At 43.5% G+C, this 24,959-nt stretch overlaps 2 protein-coding genes across 7 annotated transcripts in view; one reads left to right on the plus strand and one right to left on the minus strand.

Annotated features, from left to right (window-relative positions):
- The first annotated feature begins 153 nt into the window (after positions 1 to 153).
- On the plus strand, positions 154 to 14,652 carry TRAF6 (TNF receptor associated factor 6). Of its 2 annotated transcripts, XM_030452418.1 has the most exons (8): positions 154 to 216; positions 5,231 to 5,276; positions 5,955 to 6,273; positions 7,507 to 7,657; positions 8,219 to 8,377; positions 9,253 to 9,324; positions 10,138 to 10,215; positions 10,838 to 14,652. In XM_030452418.1, the coding sequence occupies exons 3-8, from the start codon at positions 5,984 to 5,986 to the stop codon at positions 11,714 to 11,716; spliced, it is 1,629 nt and encodes a 542-aa protein (XP_030308278.1). In that variant the 5' UTR covers positions 154 to 216; positions 5,231 to 5,276; positions 5,955 to 5,983; the 3' UTR covers positions 11,717 to 14,652. The 2 variants fall into 2 exon arrangements, with proteins under 2 accessions (XP_030308278.1, XP_030308279.1); XM_030452419.1 differs by lacking the exon at positions 5,231 to 5,276 and having other exon boundaries at positions 161 to 216.
- A 3,801-nt stretch (positions 14,653 to 18,453) lies between these two features.
- Positions 18,454 to 24,959, minus strand: part of PRR5L (proline rich 5 like) — a 28,470-nt gene continuing 21,964 nt past the window's right edge. For 4 of the 5 annotated variants that reach the window (XM_030452423.1, XM_030452421.1, XM_030452424.1 and 1 more), the window contains 3 exons: positions 21,640 to 21,780; positions 20,638 to 20,764; positions 18,454 to 19,123 (listed from right to left, as the gene is read on the minus strand). In XM_030452423.1, the coding sequence (XP_030308283.1) occupies positions 18,750 to 19,123; positions 20,638 to 20,764; positions 21,640 to 21,780 (642 nt within the window). In that variant the 3' untranslated portion in view covers positions 18,454 to 18,749. The remainder of the gene's footprint in view (positions 19,124 to 20,637; positions 20,765 to 21,639; positions 21,781 to 24,959) is intronic. The other variant, XM_030452425.1, reaches the window with a different exon arrangement.

The following is a 24,959-nucleotide window of genomic DNA, read 5'->3' on the forward strand; positions in this document are numbered from 1 at the left end:
CGAGACCCTTTTATTCACGGGTGGGGTCCCGCCTGCGCTGCGGACAGAAGCTTTCCGGGCCTCTACCAGTACCGAGCGAGAGCCGGGACCGAACCTCCCCTCCGGCCCGACAGGGGGCGCTGCAGGCAGCGCGGTCCCGGTGCTCCCAGCGCGCCCTGCGCCACCGCCGCCCCGCAGGAGAAGGCGGAAGTGTCGGCGTGCGGGGAGCGCTCCGCAGTGAGTACGGGCTGGGCGCTGCCCCTCCCCGGGGCTGGATGCGGGGGGACAGGCTTGATGGGGTCCGGCGGGGTGCAGCCGGGTTGGTTCTGCCTCCGGGAACGGGGCTGCGGGCTGGGAGCGCGGCGCGTAACACCCACACGCATCCACACCCCTACCTGGGCCTCCTCCGCGGGTGCGGCGTCTGCGCGGTGTCTGAGGGGGGGTGAAGGTGAAGGAGGCAAAACGGCCCCGGGAGGGACACTGCGGGGCCAGCTGAAGGGCTGTGACACATCCCCAGGCGGGCTCGGCAGCTTCAGCTGGGGCTGGGGGGGATGGAGGAATCATCCTCATCTTCCTCATCTTCCTCATCATCATCCTCCTCATCCTTCTGCGTCTGAACTCCCGGGACGGGCCCGGAGAGAGGCAGCAGTGAGGGCCGGGGGTGTCCCGGCATTGCTGGGGCCTCTGCAGCCTCCAGAAAAAAAAAACAAAAAAGAAAAAAAAAATCACAGAAGGATGCAGATAAAAGCGGTTGGATAATTGGATAATTTTCACGTCTTGTGCCGTTCTGGGCCTGATTTGCAGGTGTTCCACATCCCTGCAGCTCTCACCAGCAGCTGTGGGGCTCAGGGTGCTGAATGGGGAGGCAGCAAGGTACAGGTGGACAAATGGTTCTGTAAGGCTGGCACTGTGGGCTCAGTGCTCTGCTGCTCTCTGCTCCAGAAAATGTGCTACTGTGTTTAAAAGGGCAGTGCACACAATAAATACATATACATGTATACATACATACATGTATACATAGATACATATGGAAGGATATCGAGGTCCTGGAGCGGGTCCAAAGGAGGGCAACCAGGCTGGTGAAGGGACTCGAGCACAGACCCTATGAGGAGAGGCTGAGGGAGCTGGGGCTGTTCAGCCTGGAGAAGAGGAGGCTCAGGGGAGACCTCATCACTCTCTACAACTCCCTGAAAGGAGGTTGGAGCCAGGGGGGGGTTGGGCTCTTTTCCCAGACGACTTTCAACAAGACAAGAGGGCACGGTCTCAAGTTGTGCCAGGGGAGGTTTAGGTTGGTTATTAGAAAGAATTTCTTTCTGGAGAGGGTGATCAGACATTGGAATGGGCTGCCCAGGGAAGTAGTGGATTCTCCGTCCCTGGAGATATTTAAAAAGAGACTGGATGTGGCACTCAGTGCCATGGTCTAGCAACCGCAACGGTGGTTCAAGGGTTGGACTCGATGATCTCTGAGGTCCCTTCCAACCCAGCCCATTCTATGGTTCTATGATATACATATATACATAATAGAACTTCAGAATTAAAAACTTCCAGAGGGGATTGTGCTTTTTCTTCATTTGCTAAACTTCCATGAGTTTAGTGTGCCAAGAACAGTAGTTTTTGTAGCTCAGTAGCACAGATTAGTTAAATAAATATAAAAAGTTTGGGGTCCAGAGTGTGAAAACTAATGATACAAAATTCTGGGTATAACACACATCAAAAACCCCCACAGAAATACATGTAAGGGTAAAGTGAGAAGGATAAATGTCTGAGTTATTTCAGAATGAGTACTTAATTCACTTTTCCCAGAGTCTCAAGTCATTTTACTGATGTTTGTTGACTGAATTGGTGATTAACTCTAGCTTGGAGACTGTGCCATGCAGAAATGATGTCTGTTCACAGCCATACTTCTCCCTGCCTCTCTGTGAAATACTTTCTGTCCTGATGTTGGCTCTGTCCCCATTATTGCAGCATCTTAAATTCTCAGCAGATCTGCAGAGAGAGGCAGAAATGTCCCCTGCATAGCTTGGTGTTCTGTCTGCAAAGGGAGGGCAGAGGCCAAAGAGAGGAGAGTCTGCTAAAGAATTAAGTAGTATTGTTCTTCTCACTGAGAATGCTTTCCTTGTGCCTCTTAATCTGAACAATCCACAGTTTCCTGAAATGTCTCCTAAAATTAATAAAAAGAAGAAAGGTTTGGGGAATTTTTGACTGAGTTGGTTTTTTGATTGTGGAAAAACCCATGCAATATTTTGATGTTAAATACAGTAGGATGTACTTCTACTGCTCACAAAAATTCAATTTGTTTTTAATTAAGGAGGATAAAATATGAACATAACTGGGAATATGCCACCATCTGGTCTTCTAAGTAACACTGAAGTACCAAAATACATCCATGATTAAAGCCTGGCAGCAAAATCACCTTGAAAAACCCCAAAGAGCACTGTGCTCCAGCAGCACAAACTCTTGTCCTGTCTAATGAGCTTTTATTGTTGTTTTTTGATTGCCTTTGCCTCACAAAGAAGTTTGTGAGGCCCCCGTGGTGACAGTTCCAAAGCTCACAGTGCAGACACACAGTGCTTATCAAACAAAAGGCCACTGATTGATATGCCTGGGAAAAAAGTTGCAAATATGTTGCAAACATTGCTTCATAAACAAATTACCCCAAGTCACTCCACTGGTCTGTCAGTCTCATGACCCAGAAATCTCTGTGCACAAAATTGTTCTCAGCAAGGCAAGAAGAAGAAAAGTTGGACCAGGTTTTTTCTGTCCATGTGGTACTGAAGGGCATTCCCCTGCTGGCCAGGCCACAAGGAGATTAATTATCTTTGTACACTTAAGTAAGAACAGGATCTTAAGTCTTCTGTAGGGATTTCCTTACTTATATGGCTGATTGAATTTTTATAGGAAGGGCACGTGGAAATTAATTGTATTCAACACTTATAAGTACTGAAAACCTTCCTTTTCATGGCAATAGCAAGCTATTACAAATTAATATTTGCAAATTGTTGTATTTGATTCAGCACAGAGAAAGAATATCAGCTTATCAATAGGAAGAAAAAATCATGTGGTTTGTGGGGGATTGTGTTAGGCTTTACATTGCTTGTAAAAAAAGGAAGGACATCAGTCTAATGTGGAGGTTTTGGTATACAGTAGTTTGAGTTTTAAAATCCACCTTCTGTCCTGAAAATCTCTTCCACTCCTCAGTGGGGGAACATTCAGAACTGCTGCAGGAGACTCAGATTGCTCTGCTCCACCCTCATCAGGGGAAAGGCCTGTCCTGAGATTTCAAACTCTGCTGTTCTGTAATCTTTCGTTCTGTTCAAGATCAAATTTGGGTTCCTACTTTGCAGAGTAAAATAAATGCCACAAGAAACAGAACTATTTCCTGCTCCAGTAGTTGCAACTTTTAGAGGAATTGGAGTAATTGGGCCTCAGTCAATGGTCGTAACACTGCTTTTTCATTTGGAAAATTGTGACTCAGCCCACACCTATAAATATGTGCAGAGGAAGGAAGATTTGCCTCACAGATAAGATGTGATTCCACAGAAATGGATCAGAGTACTGGGAGGAGTCCTGTCTTATGACAGATGAGATGCAAAGATGAGAGCAGAATTCTGACTCTTAATCACCTGGTTTAAGTTGCCTCTGTGCCTGACTTTCCCCACGTAAAAAGAGGAGCCAGTCGTACTTGCACTTCTTTTTTTATATCCCCCTTGGTCATATAGAGACAAAAACCTCCATCTGAGAGGGGAGTGGATCACTGCACAAGGGGATTCCTGTGGGCTGGGTGCAGTGACTTACTCAGTTAAAATTACTCTGGTTTAGGATTTTTGTCTCTGTAAACTGAATGTAGGAGATACCTGCTATGTCTGTACAGATCATCTGAATGTGCAAAGAGGACACCACTTGCACAGCACTTAAATATACAAAGCATTCAGCAATCAAGATTATATCGAGTCAGATCCTGTTTTCTTCCTTATAAGAACAAGATTTCAGAGTGTATGGGGTTTTTTCCTGGGAAGAGCCCAAGGGATGAGTTGCACACATCTCTGCAGTTTGTGTGACAGCTGAAATTGGGTAGAGCTGAATGTATTTTCCTCCTAGCAACTTCCTGAATTCCTTGTGACATTGCTAAAGGGATACATGTTCCTCTTTGCTTTCTTAGTCTCAGGTTAGTTTGCTTTTTCTCCAGAGATACAAGACCTGCTGATGGCAGTCTAAAAAAATCCTTGTCACAGAGACTCTTTTGAAGTATTGTTTCTTCTGCTTCCATTCTAAGTTACCGGGGTGAGCTGCTCAGTTCCATGGGCTTAACTTGGTTGTTGCTGTGCTGTGCCTGAAGCAACTGCTGGGAATTTATTTGGTGTTTTCTTTGTATTCCTGTTGTGTTTCAGAGCCCTGATTATAAAGCCTGGTGGAGTAGGTAGTGTAGAGGAATAATATGTGGGGGCAGAGAACTGGAAATGAAGAAAACATCACTCCTTGGATGTAGTCCAAGACAGCTCTGCTATGGAGTTATTTCTGCAGAAAGTAAACATTGCTGACCACTTCAGTACAACTCCAGACTGCCAAAGTCTGCTTTGAGACTCTCTACCCTAACAGGATTTTGCCAATGTCAGGAACGTCACTCTCATTTACTTCTCATACCTCTGCATACCTCAACAAAGCAGAAATTCACAGATTTACATAACAAAATTGAAGTTTTGGTTTGATTTTGTTGTTGTTGTTTAGGTGACCGGAAAAAAAGAGCTTGTACAGTGATAGCATGATAGCACTAATTAATCCTGTTTTCCATTCCTAATGTCCTAATTCTGCTAATAATAGAGTGGTGTTACAGTGACTGGAATAGGCTGACATTCCAAGGGGGACTTGGCCCAAATTGCTTTGCAAAAGATCAGTCTGGGATTAGTGACCTGTAACCTTCAGACTGCTCTGACCTGGTGATCAGAACCTGAGTTTCAATTAAAAAGTTGCATAGAAACCTGACTAAAACAGGATTCTAAGAAAGTGGTTGTAACCATCAGATAGTTGAGGTAGAGGGAAATTTCTTGGACACCTAGGATTTAGAGTTGTTATTTAGACCTTTTCCCTCATTCAGTGCAGAAATGTTTGCAATGTGGGGATACCTGCATTTTATCTTTTATTATTTCATTCCTGTGAGTTCAACCTACTTTGTAAGCAGTCTTGTAAAAAGAGGCTTTACTGTGCCCTGCACTGCTCTTCAGCAAAAAGTGACTTTTATCTTCTGTTCTTACAGTCATGTCCCTTGTCCTTCCTGCCAGCTACACTGGGAGAGCAGAAAGGTGAGCAAGAACTGGGAGCACTAGTAGTTGCTAGATAGCTTTTGAGCTGTGGAAATATTAATTTTATCTCATGTGTAGCTTCTTAATTTAAAGTCCTGTTGGCAGTTTTAACATGTTGTCAGCAGTGGTGTATATTGGAATTTCATGTGCTTGGTTTGAGCACTTGTACTTCCATTTTATATAGGGGCATGCACCTAAACAGCTGTGAATCCTATACTGTGAATTTCTGTGTGCAGAAAATGTTAAGTGACATTTATTCACTGCGAAGAGAATATGGAATGAAGCTGTTTCCATCCAATAAAATTTCATTTTGTACACCATTTTTAATGCAAATTAGAGTTGTGTGCTTTAAAAGTAAATTGCACTGAAGGAGTGAAGAGGTATTTTCAGTAAACATAGCAAGGAGAAAGAGCGTTTCTCTTTCTACAGAAATTAGGTTGTCACATCAAAGAGATAGCAGAAAGGTCTGTGAACTGAGCTGCTTTTTTCTATATATCAAAAGATATGTTAAAAAGAGAAAAACAGAAACGGGGACAAAACAGAAACGGTGATTTTTGCACAGAACTAAACCTGCACCACTAGCCCGGTGTTTCTGGTTAGAAATAAAATTTGTTCTTGAGTGAAAGGGGAGGTGTTGGAATACTTTAAATTAACACACCTTTTTGTTGTCTTGTACAGGGCTTCCATGTAGCACTTGAGGAGCTACTATGAGTTTGCTCTATGGTGGTAACAGCTGTGGAGCTCCAGAGGTGGAAAGTGGCTGCTGTAGAGCCATGGCCAGTGCCTGCAGTGGAGGAGCTAAGGAAGACAGTGTTAGCAGTGGGACTGGGAACCTGCCAAGTTCTTTCACAGAGGAAACACAAGGATATGATGTAGAGTTTGATCCTCCCTTGGAAAGTAAATATGAGTGTCCCATCTGCTTGATGGCTCTTCGGGAAGCAGTGCAGACACCGTGTGGACACCGCTTCTGCAAAGCCTGCATTGTCAAATCCATAAGGTAAAGGGAGATCTGTGGGAGGGAGCTGCTTTAAATAGGAAATAACTTACCAAGGCAGAGCATAGCAGGGCAGTGTACACTGAGTAGGACTCTGCTTGAGATGCCTTTCTAGTGAAGGCTAATAGAACTCTAAGTATTTATAATTAGCTGAAGAGGTTTTCTGATAAACACCATGTCTGGCTAAAATGTCAGGAGTTAGGGGGCTGCATCAACTTTAGATATGTTCCTGTTTATAAAATTTTACCCAGGTTATTAATCTACAAATTTGATTGAGCAAACATTAAGAATAACTTTTTAAAAAGTGTCCAGATCCTTCAAATAAAATCCATTTTCTGCCCAGGTTTATAAAACCTGTCTTTTCCCTGTGATTGCTTCTCTTTTATAACTGCTGACATCTAGACATAAGATGGTTTCTTAGTGCAGACATGAAAATTATGCTTTCAGATCCTCTCTGGAAATCACCAGCTTCCCTGAAGAGAGAACCTCTCCTTGAAGAGAGGAGGTAATCAGGGAATAGCCTGGAACACAGTGCTGAGAGAGGAAACTAGGCTGGCATGTGAGGGAGTGGGAGGGAGATGTGTACACAAGAGCAGGCTGGAGTCTTAAATGTTTTAACATAAGGGAAAGATGAGATCAGATGGATTTGTTCACAGTGAATGTTTTCCTCTGAGAAAGTCTTGGCATCTTTTTAAACAAAGCAGTCTGTAGTGCTATGAATCATGGCAGTGAATAAGCTTATCAACCTAAGTAACTGTAAATCATAGCTTAGAAATCCCTGTAAAATGTCTACCAGCTTTAGAGGAACTAAGCTCAGATGCATTAAATCTCACTCTGATCTTTCTTTTCCTGTGTCTTAGGTCAGAGTTAACTTAGACCATGTAGTAGAGCTCTCCAAATACTAGAACCTCTGTTTAGCTGAAAAGCAGAATTAAGAGCTGACAAGGGGCAGGAAGGAAATCTTTGGGTGCTGTGCTGGAAGTGTATGCCAACTGGTTTAGCTTCTAGGATGGACTGCTCCCTTGCCAAGAGTCACAGAGAAGGCTTTTTCTTTAAACAAAACTATTCTGGCTTTGCTTTTCATACCTCTGTTTTAATTAGAAGGAAAATTAGGGGAATATTCACTGTACTTTGTTGCAGATTTCCTTCCTGCCACTTGTCAGCTCTTAATTCTGTTCTGATTAAATGAAGAGCAAAGGAAACTTGTAATCCCTTTTTGCTTTCTTTTCTGTGTAGAGATGCAGGTCACAAGTGTCCAGTAGACAATGAAATTCTTCTCGAAAATCAACTTTTTCCTGATAACTTTGCTAAACGAGAAATCCTTTCATTAATGGTTAAATGTCCCAACAAGGGCTGCAGCATGAAGATGGAGCTGAGGCATTTAGAGGTGAGAATAAGCTTTGGAAATATGGAACTGTGGTTTTACAGACAAGTAAAATTTCAAAATAACTTAAGATGTTCATGCCTGATACCTCTACATGCTGATACAGTGCATTGTCTATTCAATACCAGCTACATGGGCTTCTTTTTAAATGAGTGTTTCATGCAATTAGGTGATTCTCAAGTGAGCATTGGAGTGGATGAAAATTGTATTAATGCAGCTTTCTCTTTAGGATCATTATTGTTGATATTTTGATCAGCTCTATCTGTACTTCACAAACAAGTCAGTTTAATATTCTCTCAAAGCAGCCAGGTATATTAGTTGAAATAATAGTTTTGGAAAAACAAAATGGATAAATGTAAAACTAAATTTCTATCTGAAAGCATTTTTAAGGCTCTCAACACGTGCAGTCCTGATCTAAGCAGTGAGGCAGTTACCAGTGTGTACAGATTTGCTTTCAGGAAGGAGAGATTCCAGTTTGTCCCTCTGGCTGTGCTTTATCTGCAAGAACAGAGGAAATACTTGTATCTGTGTGTGGTGTCACATCCCTCTTCTCTCCTTGTTCAGGACCACCAGCTGCAGTGTGATTTTTCCCCTGTGGAATGTCCACAGTGCCAAGGAGCCTTCCAGAAGAATCACCTGAAAGAGCACATGACACAGGAGTGCCCCAGGCGCCAAGTCTGCTGTCCCAACTGTGCCACATCTATGGCCTATGAAGATAAAGAGGTATTTAGCAGGCATCTCAGGTTTTCAACCTTATTCACAGGGGGCTGTTTTTAAGTGCAACATTAGTTTATAAAACAAAACCAAACACATTTGGGTCTGGAATAGCTCTTTGTGTTGCACAGGTGAGAATGCAGACTCGGGGCATTAGTCTGGAACAGGCAAGAGCTGGGGAGAGGATTGCACTCAAATACAAAATTCTTGGGAACTCTTTAGTGTGAAAAGAGTTGAGTAAGAATCATTAGGGTTTGGCCTTGACATCAAAGGGGCCAAAGCAATGTATCTACTGCCAAAGAAATATCTCATGTTCAGTTTTTATGTTTGGCAGAAAAGATGTGAGGAGACACATGTTTTGGGGAGATCTGCTGATATACAAGACCAAGATCTCTTCTGAATTCTCCTGGCTTTGCATTTTTTACTTGGGTTGAGCTTCCAATTCTTCATCTGCATATGTATGTGGTTTTCTGTAGCTGTATGTGGATGTGTTTTATCTCAAGGACTATTAATTTTATACCATATTGGGAACTGTCAAACAAAAATACCTCATATAGTCCAACAATGCAAAAAGTAAGTAATTAGGACCAGTGCAATTGAACATGAATTTCAGAAACTTCTGGATAAATTCAGACTCTTTGGAGCATCAGAGCTTTAGGAAATAATGTATCTGCAACTTCATGAATCTCACATGAGCCCAGGAAAACAGCACTAATCATAGAAAACATATTATCCAGAATAATGGAATTGTCTTTGTTTCACAGTTGCATACAGCTAAATGCAAAATTTGACATGTAAATTAAAACTTAAAAGTCTCATCAGAGGTGATTATAATTCTTTTAAATTGTGTAGCTTTTATTTTCTCTTTTTCTCTGACATCTAAGCTTCATGACCAAACCTGCCCACTCGCCAATGTATTTTGTGAATACTGCAACACAGTTCTCATCAGAGAACAGGTAAGAGACACCTTGCTCTGTGCTCTACCTGGGTCAGATCTTTGGTATTTACATTGCTGCTTAAATCTAAAATTTTTGTCTACTAGCTAATAATTTTTTCCCTTTCTGTCTCTGAAAATGTTGCATCCAGTGCAGGTGTAATACTGTTTTAAATGCTGTCCCAGCTCTCAGTTACAGTCTGGCCACGAACAGGGGCCATGCTGCATGGTTCTGGTCTTGAATGGAGGTTAAAGAATACCAAATGAAGGTTAAAGAATACTAGATGGAGGTTAAAAAATACTCATAACCAGTGGGTATGAGAGATATTGGAAGACAAGGCTTTGATTTGGGCAGAGAGGGAGAGCATTAGTAATTGGAAAGCTACTGTGGGAAAGTAGCTACAAATAACTGTAGATGCTGGTTAGAATTCTGATTGTCCATTACTTTTGTAATATCTATTATTTCTCCTATCCAACAATAACTTCATCAACTGGAAAATTATATATATATATTATTTGCAGCCTCTCTTTAAATGGCAACTGTGTTAATAACCTAGGTTAAAAAAAAAAGAATGATCTTCTGAAAAGCAGGATCGAGTTCAGTAACAAGAAAGGCAAAAATCTGTATTTAGATAGAATAAAAAGCTGTAAAAATACAAAGAGCAGAAAATACAAAACTAGGTAATGCTTTAGAATTAATTTCTAATTTATGTTAAGCTTGTGTTCTGCTCCATTATGATATTTAAACAAGTCATATGTGCCCTATTCTTTTAGGTTTTAGTAATAAAATAATACTGTTGATGGAAAAATTAATTTCAAATCTCATGTGTTTTAGATGCCTAACCATTATGACAATGATTGTCCTACTGCCCCAGTGCCATGTTTTTACAGTTCCTTTGGGTGTCCTGAAAAGGTGAGCTTTGCATCAGAACCAGGAATTGCAGACCTTCCACATGGCTGTTGTTGTGCTGCATTGTGCTTTTTTAAAATGTTTTCCCGTTGTTGCCTCATTCACCAGCCCAAATCTTCAGTGGTTTGTGGGCTTTGGTTCTGCAGCGTTGTAATTCTAAAACACTATACGTTGATACTGCACCTGTCAAAATTTCTTCCCAAGTTTAAAAAACTTTATAATCCTCTGATTCTGAATAATTTGCTTGATGGACTTGCTTTTATTAACCCAGCTTTTATGTTGGTAAAGCAGCTTCTAGCATTTTTTCCAAAGTTGTGACCAAACACCATTGCGGCTCTTAAGAGTTCAGTGAAGAAAACCAGACAGTGCTTTAAATTTTAACTTTTAAAATTATTTAATCTGGATACTCATTTCTAGTCGTTTAATACCTATTTTTAAAAATTATCTTATCATCATTTATTCTGGAGCATTTTAGCAGATCAGTGAAGGAAATATAATGCTAATTTGCACCCTGTCACTCTTGTAAGCTGGCCAATATTTGCCCCCTGGCATTTGAACAGAGCCAGGTGTCAGATGTGATCACAGGTCAGGTTTGAGCTCTTCCTAACGTTCTCTTCAATTTTAGATGCAAAGGAACGAACTGGCACGGCACATGCAGGAGTTCACTCAGGTCCACATGAGAATGATGGCTCAGAGCTTCCAGAACATCAGTGTGACTGCCACAAACCCTGTGCCTTTCCTCAACGGACTGCCCTTTGAGCCCGCCCTCTTCTCACACGTCTCACACGCAGCCTACGACTGCAACCCGGAGGTGGAGAACTTCAAGGAGACAATTCAGCAGCTGGAGGGGCGCCTGGTGAGGCAGGACCATCAGATCAGGGAACTCATAGCTAAAATGGAAACCCAGAACACTCAGATGGCGGAGCTCAAACGCACCATCCGGAGCCTGGAGGGGAAGGTGACGGAGATGGAGGCCCAGCAGTGCAACGGGATTTACATCTGGAAGATCGAGAACTTCAGCGGGTTGCAGAAGGCCCAGGAGGAGGAGAGACCCGTCGTGATGCACAGCCCCGGGTTCTACACGGGGAAGCCCGGCTACAAGCTGTGCCTGAGGCTGCACATCCAGCTGCCCAGCGCCCAGCGCTGCGCCAACTTCATCTCCCTCTTCGTGCACACCATGCAGGGGGAGTACGACAGCCACCTGCCGTGGCCCTTCCAGGGCACCATCCGCCTCTCCATCCTTGACCAGTCCGAGGGCCCAGAAAGGCAGAACCACGAGGAGGTGATGGAGGCCAAGCCAGAGCTGCTGGCCTTCCAGAGACCCACCATCCACCGCAACCCCAAGGGCTTTGGCTACGTCACCTTCATGCACCTGCAGGCCCTGAAGCAGAGACTTTTCATCAAAGACGACACCCTCCTGGTGCGCTGCGAGGTCCTCACGCGCCTCGACCTCAACGCCCTGCGCAGGGAGGGGTTCCAGCCCCGCAGTGCTGATGGGCCCTGAACACAGGGATGGGGACACTGCTCCTGTTCCTCCAACACGGGTGACAAACGTGTGTGACCATCCCTATAAGCTGTGTGTGTAAAAATAAAAGAGTTGCCAACGCAGCTGGTTTTCACCTGAGGAGACTGTTGATGTTGCTGGTAGACATATTCTTTCTTTCTGAGGTCATCTGCTCATCTATTTGGTATTGTTCTCTTCAAGTAATAAGATACTTCTCTAGCAAGTGAATTAAGGGCTGTTAATTTAACTGCATACATGAAAATCCTATCAAAGTACCTGAACACCTCAGTGTGTTAATTGGCACAGCAGGAAAGACCTGTAACTCTTTTCACCTCAGTGCCTTGGAATAGATGATGTAGCAGAGAAATAGCTAAGTTCATAAATATGGAGGGGGTGTTTGTTTTTCATGGAGCTCAGGAAAATGGAGGCAGTTTCTTTATTGCCTTAGCTGGAATTCTGAATTGGGTATGCTTCTCTTGAAATCTGGAGTCAGGTTAAGATTTTGCTCACATTACCTTATGTTGAGGCTTTGACCCTTTTCCCCTGTGGAGTTAGCTTCAGGAAGTTGCATCTCAATGTAGAGTTGATCCTTGTATTTCTGGAAGACATGGTAGTGTTGTGGAGAGGGCTGAATTAGTCTGAGTTCACTGAAGAAATAGTTTGTAATGTGGTCTGAAACTGCTTCCCCTGGCTTTATCTTGATAAACCTTTCTGTGTGTGATGTCAGTCACCATCACCAGAGAGATGAAAATGTCGCATTTGGATGAGAGACCTTTTTGCTGGTGGGATCTTTTTCCAGCACTGGACTTTTTTTCAGGTTGCCAGTGAGTACCTGTGAAAATCTGTGTGCTAAGTAGGAACAGTGATGCAGAATTTGTTTTACTGTTGCTGACACCTGAACTTGTACCAAAACTGAACTTGTGCCCTGCAACTGCTCGAGTGATCTCTTGGTGTTCTGGGTGACATAAGAGCTCTGTTGTCTGCTGTGATTTCTCAGTGGAGAGCTGCCTGTCCCAGCAGAGAAGAGGAGCTGGGCTCCCCTCAGCACTTTGGAGGGGAAGAAAAGCTCATTAATGGCACAGGGTGAGGAGGAATTGCAGTCCTATTTGCTCTTAGCAGAAAAGCTCTGGCTTCTGGAGTGGCTGATGCACCAAACACTAGATTCACCATGTCAGCAATTCATAAGCTTCCTGATGTTGCATGTATTACTGTTCCCTGTACTGACTGTATGCTGTATCAGTGCTTATTTTGACCAGTAGAAACTGAGCAGTCCAAGTTCACTGGTGCTAAAACTTTCAACCTATCATGGTGCTGGTAAAGTTCTGACTCTTGTCTTTAAAAGGAAGGAAGAAAAGTTTTGTTCACCATGTAAGTTATGTACACTCTGATATTGAAGAAAGAACTAAGCCATGCACAAGTGTATGTGTATTATTTCTCCAAACTACTAAACCAACCTAGATGTAAGACACTGCAGCTTAAGTTAATACTATTTAGCCTCATCAGAGCAGCCCCATGGGATCATCCATGAGGAAGGAGCACAAGCTTAATCTGTATGTCTAATGAAAGATTGCTACAATGAACTGATTTGGGAGGGTACTCTGCCTGCCTGCATCAGATTAAAATTACCACTTGGGAATAGTAAAATACAAACCCAACAGAGCAGCAGCAGTAAACAGAGCACTCGTTGCTGTGGCTGCTAGAGTATTATACACACAGACAGTACCCTTCTGTTTAGTACTGGTTTGTGTGAGGATACCATGTCCAGCTGAATTACTTCAAACCTGCCACCAAACTGAGTGTCCTCCCAAGACAGAAGTGTATCAGATCTTAGCAAATTACTGTAATGCCAGAGTTTACATGAGAGACTTTCAGAGCTAATTTCCAATGGGTCACTTTAAATCTATCACAAAAATTTTAAATGTTAATGAAAAAAATGTTAATTCAACAGTTTGTTTCAGAGCTTTCTTTACCAATAAGAATGTCATCTTCAGCTAAGGGGAGAACTGCTGAGTACACAGTTACTATTTCAATGTGTAGTATTGCTGACTATTATTCAAACTTTTCTAAGGTTAGCAAAACAGATTCAGTTACTATGTGAAATTATAATTTCAATGAAACAGCATCTTTTCCTTTTACTCCAAATCTCATCTTTTCATTTGAGCAATCATTTTACCATGGTGGATTGAGGTATAACTCTAGAACAGCTTAAATACAGGCAGTAAGGTATGCAGGGAGTTAGAGGTGCCTCTAAAGCAAATGCCAAGAAATACAGGGATTTAATCAGGTGCCTGTGTAATTTCTTCAGAAATGGGGTTCTTTAGTTCTGTAACTCTTGATGCTTTGCCCCATTACTGGGTCTCAAGGTGGTTAAGAAAAATGGCTTAGCTTTTATCTTCCAAATTTCTGTTGTCTTTGAATGTGTTCTAAGTCAGTGTTCTAAGTCAGCCCTTAGTATCTGTATTTGCAGAGTTGCTATGGCACAAATTTTCCAGTTATAATGTATTGCAAATGTGTTTTATTTTTGCTTCTAAATCTTCCCCTGCAGGGCAGGGCAAAGTTATTTCACTCATAATGTTGGTATGTAATGTATATGGGGAGCTCAGATAACGTAAGATGTATTGACTTGTTTTTTAAGTGGTCTCATGATCTGCCTGGTCAGGTTTGCTATCAAGGGATTAAACTTGCTAATGACAGAACCAAAAAAACCCAGGGTGGCCTTTCAGTTCTTACTTAGAGAAGCTTTCATGTCAGATACACTGATGGTGGATGCAAAAGATTATTCTGGGGTCAGTCTTAAAGGTTTATATTGATCTGTGCTTCACCAGAATGGAAGTACTCCTGTTCCCTTGCAGGTATCAATAGATTGTTTAATATATTTTGTAAATAATGCACAGCTATATTTCTGACAGGATTTAAAAAAATAAATAAATTAAACTTTGCACTGTGTGTTGCATCTTTATACATATGGAAGGCTATTCAAAAAGACTGTGATACACAGGACCTCTGTGGCTGTTTCTCCATCTTGGGGGTTTCAGCGTTGGCTGTTTTTTAGTGAGGGAGACCAAGAAGGCAAAGAACTATTTCCTTATAAATAATGTCTGTCATTTATCAGTGGCAGCAATAGTTTTTCTTCGTTACTGGAAGACATAGCTAATGTAATTGGTAATAAACTAAATGTTCTGATAATCCTGTAATTTAAGATGCAACTCTGAAACATGCTGCACACCATCACCTCCTGCTGTTATTGTCACCACTTGTCATCCCCTTTAAGAGACTTGAATTTTCCCTATTTCAAAAAAAATGTGATAATATAAAAATTAATTTACCTTGCTAACTTATGATGGATGAGAAGAAAAAGTGGTTTACAGCATCATGAAGTTCATATTTCTGCTCAAGACCTTATTTCCACAGAACTCACGTGACAATTGGCATGCTGGGGGGAAAAAGAAAAGAAAAAATAATCAACAAGACAAACCTCACCTTACTTGTTTCACCTCAGCTGTGGAGAAGATTCTTTACTGCAGAGTGTGTGTCTGCCCCAGGAGCTTTGGGGCTTCCCAGGTTGGGAAGGACCAAGGAACCCAGTTGGGGAAACAGACTACTTTGGGTCTACAGCAGAATTAAGAAGTTCCTGTAAATAAATACACCATAAACACCACAACTTGTCCCTCCCTAGACACTCAGTTTCTGTTCTCTGGAATGCAAAAGCTGCCTGTAAGAGCCAAGCATTTTCAGTCTGTTGATTCAGGGTCTCCATTCTTTCCAGGAGAACCCATTGCTGTTTGGGCCTGAAAAGGACAATACCCTCAGAATCAACCCAAACCCTGCAGCACTCCCTCTGCTGCCACTAGTGTCACCACCAACAGCTACTGCATTTCTTTAGATAAATACATCAAAAAATAACCCAGGTTGGTGCCCACCCAGCTTGGGACTGCCGGTTTGCTGGCTGGCAAGAAAACCATGCTGCTAGCCCAAGGGGGATGGCAGGAAAAAGAACAAGTTGTGTTAATAACAGCTGTGTCCTGAGCTGTGTCAAAAAGTTTGACAGAACTGTATAGATTTGGAAAAAAAATATCACTTACCTTAAGAAGAGGAGACAGGGAAAAAAAGAGGAGACCTGGAAAAAAAGAGGAGACAGATTTGGTGTCATGGGAAGTGACTTAGGTAATTACCCAGTGAGAAGGTAAGAGAACTTCTGGGTCTGGGTTTACACTTCCTCACCACCCCCATGTCCCAGAGCTGTAACAGGGCAGCTCCTGTGTCACCATCATGGTCACTTACCTGAGCAAACCTCTGCAAGAGCTGTCAGAATGGGAAGAGGGGATTTCTCTTACCCCCTCCCAGAGAGGTAACCTCCTCCTCATGGCAGCTTCCAACCACTTCCAGTTCCACCCAGTCTGCCTGTGAAAGCTCTGGGCTTGCAGGGATTTGTGTATCTCACATGGCTGTAAAAGTGATGCTCACGACCAGCCCCTCAGGATGGTTTACAGAAAAAGCTTTGTTCACCTCAGTTTACAAAGTAAGGCCACCAGCTTTAATTCTCCATAAAAACCAAAACAACTTTGGAAGAGTGGCTTGGTGCAAATTTTTGCAAAGTATTAACAGACACAAAATCAAAATAATTCCAATTATACGTACATTATAAAACAAAAGAAATTCAAGTTAAAACCAGGATTGGATTCCTATTAGCCCTAGAGATGATCCAAGAGTGTATCAGGAAATAAATAAATCGTTTTCATTTTTACCATAAAAGGGGGCTCTGGTTTGGATATGTGCAGAAGGTAAATGAGTAAGAGGAGAAAAAGAAAAAAGAAAAGCATTCATAAGAGTGCACTGAAATGCTGCAGGGTGGTCACTTCCCCATATGCCCCACTGCAACTCAAGGAAGGCTTTAAATCCCTGCAAATGGCCAAAGAAACTTCTGAGCAGAATGCCATCACCTGCCATCTCCTGCCCCATGCCCAGGGGAGACTCTCATGGTCTCCCAGGTTTGCCTTTCACCCCCACCCATGGCCACTCTAGAGCAGGTGACAAATAATTTGCCCTGGTCACTTAAAGTGATGGATAGGGGGACAGTTTACCCTAGAATCCCTCTGAAGGGAGGGAAGGCTGCTTAAAGCTCTGCCTCCATGGCCTCCACTGGATCCTGCACGCTCCAAGGAGGAGAGAAGCAGCACAAGCAAATCTCTGTTCTCCACTCTGCAAGCACAGTTGTGATCAAAACATTCAGCATTTCAACAAAGGCCAATACCTGAGGGCTCCCCAGGGGCTGCAGGAAGAAGCAGCCCCTTTCAAGGGTCTCTTCCAACACTTGCACACCCCAGGAGACAAACTCACACCTTCATTACAGAGGCCATGGGACTGCTGCTCACTGCTGCTGTACCTGATCCTTTGTTCCCAAATAATGATCTCTCTCCTTTTTGCTATGCCTGCTACTGAGGCAAAATCCTGACAGGTCAGAGGTGTATTTTTGGTACACAGCCAGTCTAGCAGAAGATGCTTAATGCCCCTGAAACAGGGCAAATTCTGCAGTTAATGTCATTGCATGCAAACAAACAAAAAAACCCAAACAAAAAAACCATCCTGAAGGCTCATCCTAACCCGTTTCCTCATGACCACAGGTTTATTTACAGTCACTACTACAGAAACAAGATTCAAGTGGCAGTGGTGTTATACCCATATTTCTAAAGCAGTTTGACTTTTAAGGCAACATTTCAGTTCACCTGTATGACTGTAATTACCCTTGAAAAACTGCTCAGCAAGGCATCAGCAGCAGATCCCAGGGGACTGCTCCAACTGATTGGTTCTGTTCCCAGAGGAGCAGTATTTGAGTACCAAAGCAGACACTGCAGGGCCTGACAGACCCTTGCTGACTTGCCCTTCTAATCTCCAAAATAAAACAAAAAAAACTGTACAGAGTCTTTGCTTCATCTTAAAAGCAACCCAGCACTAAGCCAGATACCACTGGAGGTCAGGAGCACTTCACAAATACACTATTGAGACAGGACTCCTTTCTACAACCCCCTGGTTATCCTTGGTCTCATTAAATCTGCAAGTGATAAAAGTACTTGAGCAGCCTAAGGATGAAATCCCCTTCCTCACCTCCTGCTCTGCAGCCTTGATGGGGCAGTGCTGAGAAGCACCTTTACACCTCCTGAACAAATTCAGACTCTGCCCAGCATCTCCTTCCCTAAGGAATCCATTCAGATTTCTTCTTCTATTGCAGCACTACCACCACTGACATTTTGAAAGCAAATTGATGCCAAATTCCAGGATACTCAGGAGTATATTCTGCGCCCAGTTTACACCCTCTTTTGCACCACCATCCCAGAGATATTACTGGAACCAAATAAAGAACACACGAAGTATTCAGCTGAGAGTCCATGTAGACTCAGTTCTTTTTAGGTCAGAGGAAAAGAAAAGTCTGATATGCTTGGATTTGGACATTTCATCCATGCCCACGTGAGGCAAAGTTCTCTTACAATCCACCTGCATAGATCCTCCTGAAAACGCAAACAGTTTCATTCCTGAGTTCAACTTTAAAGAGACAAATGCAGTCCTTAGCCAGCATCACCCCAGTGCAAGAAACAAAGATCTAGCACAGAGCTCTCTGCTGAAGGAACAAAGAGCAAAGAAGCTGCATCAAGCTGTGAAAGATGGAGAAAAGCAGAAAGAGGCCAATTTGTGTTATATCAAAGAAACAGGAGGAACCCTGAGGAAAAGGGTTTGGCCTTGTAGAGGAAGAAAGCTTTACAGAAGGCAGACTGTGCTGTTCAACAACAAAACCTTTGCAGCCCTCAGTGCTCATCTGGGGGCAGATTGGTACCTCCATCAACAATGATGCTAGACAGGCAAGCCAAACAAATCTCAGGAACATTCCCAAAGAGACACAAGATTCCTCGAGGAATGTCATTTCAACAACATGAGCAAAAGTCAGTTTTTTCTTTCTTCCTTTTTTTTTTTTTTTTCCCAGCAGGGATGGCAGGACCCTTTGCCCAGCCTGGAGCACAGAGGTGTCTCCTCAGTCCCCCTCCTAGCTGGCTGGCGTGCAGCTGAGCTCCGCAGGCTCCTGTCTCCCTGTTGCCTCGGGTCCCTCAGCGATGCTGGGCTCACTGGAGCAGTGCCTGGGGCTGAAGCTGGGCTGAAGAAGGAGGCACTTCTCGGGGCTGTCTGCCTCCTCAGTCACCATCCCTGTGTGCAGCATGGAGGCCATGGCCAGGAGCTGCAGATCCGAGTGAGCGTTGGCAACGGTGTGGCGGCGGACGCTGCCGCATTTCTCCAGGTAAGCCTCCCCCTCCTGCTCTGTCAGGGGGCTCAGGGCCATCTCACTGGGCTGCCTGCTCAGCACCACACGGGATGGATGGTTCTGCACCCCAGCCCTGCCACGGGACCTGGGGAACTGTCTCTCTGGAAGAGAAAAGGAAGGAGGAGCAGTCAGCGGGGCACAGACACCCCCAGGATGGCCGCAGGGAGCAGAAAGCTCTCAGCAATGCAGACACAACCTCCCAGCTCAGCACCCCTGGGCAACACTCAGCTGCTGGGGGGCTGGGAGGGTAAAGAGACACTTCCTATCCTCTCCTAAGGCAAAGGTGCTCCTGCCTGCAAGAGAAGCCAGGCAAAAAGTCACAACTGAGAACAGCCATGAGGAGGATCTGGGTTTGATGGCTGATGAGAAGTTCAACATGAGCTGGAAATGTGTACCCAGAAAGCCAGCTGTGTCCTGGGCTCCAGCAAAAGAAGATGGAGCAGCAAGAGGGGATTCTCCTCCTCTGGAGCCCCCAGCAGAGGTAGGACATGAAGCTCTGGGACCCAGTCCAGAGCAGGGCTACAAAGCCCATCAGAGAGCTGGAACACCTCTCCTGTGAGGACAGAGCTGGGGTTGTTCAGCCTGGAGAAGAGAAAGCTCAGGGGAACCTTACAGTACCCAAAAGGGGGCTACAAAAAGCTGGGCAGGGACTTTACTGTAAATTACAAAGCAACAGGACCAGGGGTAAAGGATTTAAACTGGACAAGGGGTAGATTTAGATTAAATTTTAGAAAGAAATTCATTACTGTGAGGGTGGTGAGACACAGGAACAGGTTACCCAGTGATGTTGTGAATACTCCCTCCCTGGAAGTGTTCAAGGCCAGGTTGGATGGGGATCTGAGACACCTGATCTAGTGGAATGGGGGTGGGAACTAGGAAATCTTTGAAGTCCCTTCCAACTCAAACTATCCTATGATTCTAAGAGGAAAAAGGAGCTAAGGTATAGTACAAGACAACTGGTTGTTGTCTCCAGTTGGCTACGATTTGCATCAAAGCAAAAGCTAAAGTTTGTAAAAACAGAGGGAGATTGGAGTTTCCCTCACTCGCTCCCTTTACATCTCTTTTTACTATCAAACCAGTATTACTGCACTCATTTTTTAGCTTGCTAATCTCTTCTGGCTGGCCACGGGTGCAAGCAGGCTTCTGGATCATGTGTGGAGAAGTCTTTCACTATCAGCATCCTCTTCCTGTAGTGCCAGTTCTCTCACACAGACCCAGTTATCCACAGCTTAAACACAATTTCCTTGTTTCTTTTTTAGAGAGTCCTCAGGCAGAAGGAAGACTACATGCAAAAAATAAATAATAAGCTTCCACCAGTTTTCTGTTTGTGAGGGCTGGCTGAGGCAGCAGTGAGCATGGGAGTCCAGGCAGCCACACTGGACCAGCAAGCAGAGAGCAAGCAGCAAAGGACCAGAAGCTGGGGTGTGAGCAGAACATCAGGCATGGCCAGCTTGAAAATCCTGCCCATCTCCAGGGGGAAATAACACCTTGCATCTGTGTGTGTTTGTATGCAGTGGGGGGGCAGTGACAGTTCACTTGACCATGAAATATAAAAGGTCTGTCACAAAAGCCTACACTCAGCATATGAATATTCTGTACAATTAGCATGTCTTACCAAGCATACAGGTGCTACCAGAGAAGCTGTGATCCTCACACAACCCCAAGTAAGGTGATACCACCTGCTTGACCAGTTCCTCTAGTTGTAGGTAGCTCTCACTGGGGCCAGTAGGCTCATGGACACTCTGAAATTCAAACATAAGAAGTCAAAATTACCCTTACATAGTTCTGAGGAAGGGTTTTGAGTAAATCCTGGGGTCTGTCAACTATCTCTGCATTGGAATATCCCAACCATATCAGTAAAACAATTGGAGAAGCACAGCTGAAAAGCCTGTGTGGTTTTTTGTGTGCCATTCAGGTTAACCTCCTTGCTCAAGTCATAGCCATAACCCTATGGTACACTCACACTAAGGATTTGCACTGTGTGAGTACAGCAATATAATCATAATAAGGCAGTTCCACCAGGAAATGTTGGGGATTTTGTAGAAAAGCCTTTACAGACCTTGGGGAAAGAATTGCTCTTTTCCTAGGCAGGGATGGAGGAAAAGCACACTCTGCAGTTCAGCTTACAGCTGGGAAGATGGGAGGTAAAACTAACAAACTTAACAGAAATTTCAGGTACCATTCACAGACCTAACTTTGTGCAAAGCCTCAAGATTTTCTTTCTCAAATGCACTGCTTTGAGATCCTCTTTGGGCCCTGCCATTGCAAAGTTGAGAAACTATGAGAATTAGGGGACAAAGAGTCATCCAAAAAAGCTGAGAGAGGAAAATTTATGTGAAAAAGGAGTACTGAGACTGTTTCTAGGCAGGGAGGAGAGGTACCAAGAAAAATACAAACACCAAAGGCAGAACCTGTCCCTTTCACAAGGACATCCTTTCCTGTTCTAGGAAAACTCAAAACATGCAAATGCAGCTCTCATTTCCACATTTACTGCCCCCAAATAAGCATACAACACTTCCCCTTCATCACACCCTCCTCCCTCTGCTCTCCAGGGTTCCTCTTACTCCAAAGAGGCAGATACATCAGGGTCAGACAAAGAAGAGCAGAGGCTCCCCACCTGCAGAATTAACAGCATCTGCACAATGGAAGCTGGAAGCTTTGTCTGAACCAGAGGAAGAATTTCTTCCAGCTTGACTTTTAGCAAGACCAAGTCTCTGAAGCCAAGAAGAGCAATCTGACGAATAGTCAACTCCTGACCCTAAAAAACACAGAAGGCAAAATCCATGAGTTGGCAAAGGTACAGAGAGCACTGCAGGGACAGATGTATGTATGGTCACAGATAGGAAGGGTTGCTGCTGGGGCAAAGCCCCCCAGCTGCTCTGCTGGAGGATTCCTGGTACTCCCTGGTTGCTTCCTTCTCAGTCTCTGTCCCACCTCATCCAGGTGCCACTGCCTGAGGAGTGAAGCCAAAACCAGGCCTGTATTTCACCAAAAGGCTGTACTGATGAAACCCAAATGACATCTAATTTGGTCACAAACATCCAAAGCCCAGGATGGATATGCAGCGTTTGCTTTTGCTGCTCAGAGCTCAAACACCAGAGGAGGTAGGGAAAGAGGCTGGTACAGAAACCTATCTCTGGTCTGTATTGGATCCTCTTTTTGCTCAGCATCTGCACTCTAGAGCTGCCTGATATGACAGCAATTCACAGTCCAGACCATTATAGATTTTAGGATTTGGGGTAGAACAAAGCTATACCAAGACTGCTTGGAACCATACATAATTTCAAAAAGCAGTAACTGATTTTTACCACTGGATGCTCTGTGTGCTCCCAGTTATTTTTTTACACCAACAACACAAGTTTGCACCACAGGCTTAACAGAGGAAGGTGATGTAACTGTCTCTGCATATTTAAACACAGTTGGACTCCATTTGGCATTCTGGTGTTACTGTCTTTCCCTCTGCTATGCTTAACATCTGCACAACTTTCTCTTGCCCCACTGCATCTTAAGAGCAGAAATTTTCTTTCCAGTCCTGCCCAGCACTTTCCAGCCTGAAGAGTTTCCTTTCTTCTTCCCCAGCACATTAATCTCTACCTCATGGCCTGTTTGGGAACCATTTTTTGCCCTCCATAACACACTCAACATGGTAAATATTTAGCTAGAAGGAACTGAGAAAGTTAATCATTAACTAATAATGGATTTAATGTCATAATTAACAACATCACCAACAGGTAAATACAAATTAAAGCAAATAGTCTGGAGGAGAGCTTGGCCACAATAAATACATTTTTCTGTTTTAAGCCACCAGTGCATGTTTAGGAGAACAGAGGTGTAGGGAATACTGGTACATAGCCCAGGACTCTATTTTAGCAGCCACACACTTTTTAATTACATTCTGGAGTTTAGTCCTATTAACTTCATACCCCATTTCAAAATGCAAACAACCTGCAGTGCCAAACAAAACAAGTTTTTCCATTATTTTTCCACACCAAGTAGTTACATAACAGCTTCAAGTATACAAAAGCCAGTGATCTTTTTATATAGATCCCCTCTGCACAGCAATTTAGCCAACTAGGTTGCTTAAAGGTCATATTTCTGCAACAGCTTCAGGTTTAGCCAAGATAAGAAGTTACTCCAGTTATTGCCTTCAGCAACACCCTCTCCCATATCTGGCAGACTTACTTGGACTGGGTGGCCCACTGAAGGAATGGGCAATTTCTGGGATCACAGAAGAGCACAACTAAATAACCATGGGGACAATTGTAGGAAAGGATGGGGAGCCAGCAATAAATTCACCTTCCCATCCAACAGCAGCCCATGAAGAACTGTGACTTGGGGAGAGATTTGCTAGATGAACTCCTTCACATGTGGTGACACACAGAATAAATACCTACATACAGTTCCCTTTTTGTAGGAAGACCCCAATCTTGTTATTAGGGCAGTGGCTTCAGGGACAAGAAATTTCTTATTTCTTGCTGTCCCAGCATCTCTGTTGTAGCCTAAGGCAGCTTACTCAGAATCAAATTCCTGAATGTATTTAAGCTATTTAAATACATATTCACGTAAGTCCTACATGCCTACAAAACTTTAAATATGCTGTCTGGTACCTTTCAATTCCCCATCTGTAAGGCAGCAATACTTCCCTATCTTCCCAGCTTCCATGAAGTATTTTTGAGTGACTCAGATATGATGACAAGACAAATACAGTGATGAAGTTATGCTTTCAAAGAATCTCAAAATCCCATAGTCACAATTTCATCACTACCACCAAGTTACTTCTAAAAGCTGTATCCACTGTACAGTAACTTTTGCTCAGTTTCTCATTAGAGACTTTTATCAGCAGGAGAGTAGATTTTTTTGATAAGTGGCAAAGTTATTAATTAGCACCAGTGTGTCAGCTCAGCTCTTTCCATGGTGCACAGATAAATTAGTGCTGACAAACACCTACTGAAATAGGTAGGGCACTCCATGACTGAGAATTAGTTGCTAAAGGAGAGAAAGGAAGGATGTTATAATTGTGCTGTTTTACCTGCCAAACACCTACCTTGAAGCATCTGCAGCAAGGAAAGAATAAACACAATGGAAAGATTAGTGTCTCTCTTTACAGAAGTCTTTTCTCTCTTAGGAAATGCCAACTTTATAGAATTAGAGGAAAATCACAATCTTTAAGCTTTATCTGTTCCCTTTCAAACAACACAAGGGGAAAATAATTTTAGAAGGCTTTGGAAAGCATGTCTGGTGGTAAGGCAAAAGTCAAGAGGAGGAGGCTTGCATTTCCAAAGAAGTCAGTCCCCTGATGAAGTACATTTTATTTTCCCTCTGGTAGAGGAGAAGGTCAATATATTCTGGAGAGGTAATTAGGCTGCCCATATGGAAACCCTTACTAAAACTACAAGTGATACAGTTCAACAGTGCTGATCAGATACTCAGATTTCACAGTGTACACAGCTCCCCAGTTCAGACAGGTCTTATATAAAGTTGCTCATCCATGCTCTACCCATAGATTTAAGTTTAATTAAAGATTAAGAAACCCCACAAAGCAACATCAGGTTTCCCCAAAGGCACAACTGGGACATAAGCCCTGCAGAAGGAGTTAGGGTGAGGTAAGCACCATTTGCTCCTGATCTTCAGATCTGTCCCTCTGCAGACAGGCTGCACCAACAGAGTCCCAGTTATTTAAAACCAGAAGAATTGAAAATACACAAGCACAGAGGGCAGACAAATGGGAATAAATTCTGCCCCCCAAAATTGTGCCTACCCAGTAGATTTTCACAGTCCTTACACAGTTAATGCTGGCTTGGCCAAACTGTTTCCTCTCAGATTTAGTTCAAATGTTTTCAGACCTGTTTAGCCACTGGCCAAATAGTGCTGCAGAACAGATCAGAAGTTTCTGTGTGCCATCAGCAGGCACTGCAGGCACACTGCCTCACCTGACTG

Source organism: Calypte anna, chromosome 5A (assembly GCF_003957555.1).
Source record: "Calypte anna isolate BGI_N300 chromosome 5A, bCalAnn1_v1.p, whole genome shotgun sequence".
NCBI classification, from domain to species: Eukaryota; Metazoa; Chordata; class Aves; order Apodiformes; family Trochilidae; genus Calypte; species Calypte anna.

What these genes read in the sequence shown, in the direction of transcription:
- TRAF6 (XM_030452418.1), top strand. Translation starts at nt 5,984, where the DNA reads ATGAGTTTGCTCTATGGTGGTAACAGCTGTGGAGCTCCAGAGGTGGAA. An exon ending in TGGAGCTGAGGCATTTAGAG is followed by an intron (nt 7,658 to 8,218) that starts GTGAGAATAAGC and finishes CTCCTTGTTCAG; the next exon opens with GACCACCAGCTGCAGTGTGA. An exon ending in TGGCCTATGAAGATAAAGAG is followed by an intron (nt 8,378 to 9,252) that starts GTATTTAGCAGG and finishes CTGACATCTAAG; the next exon opens with CTTCATGACCAAACCTGCCC.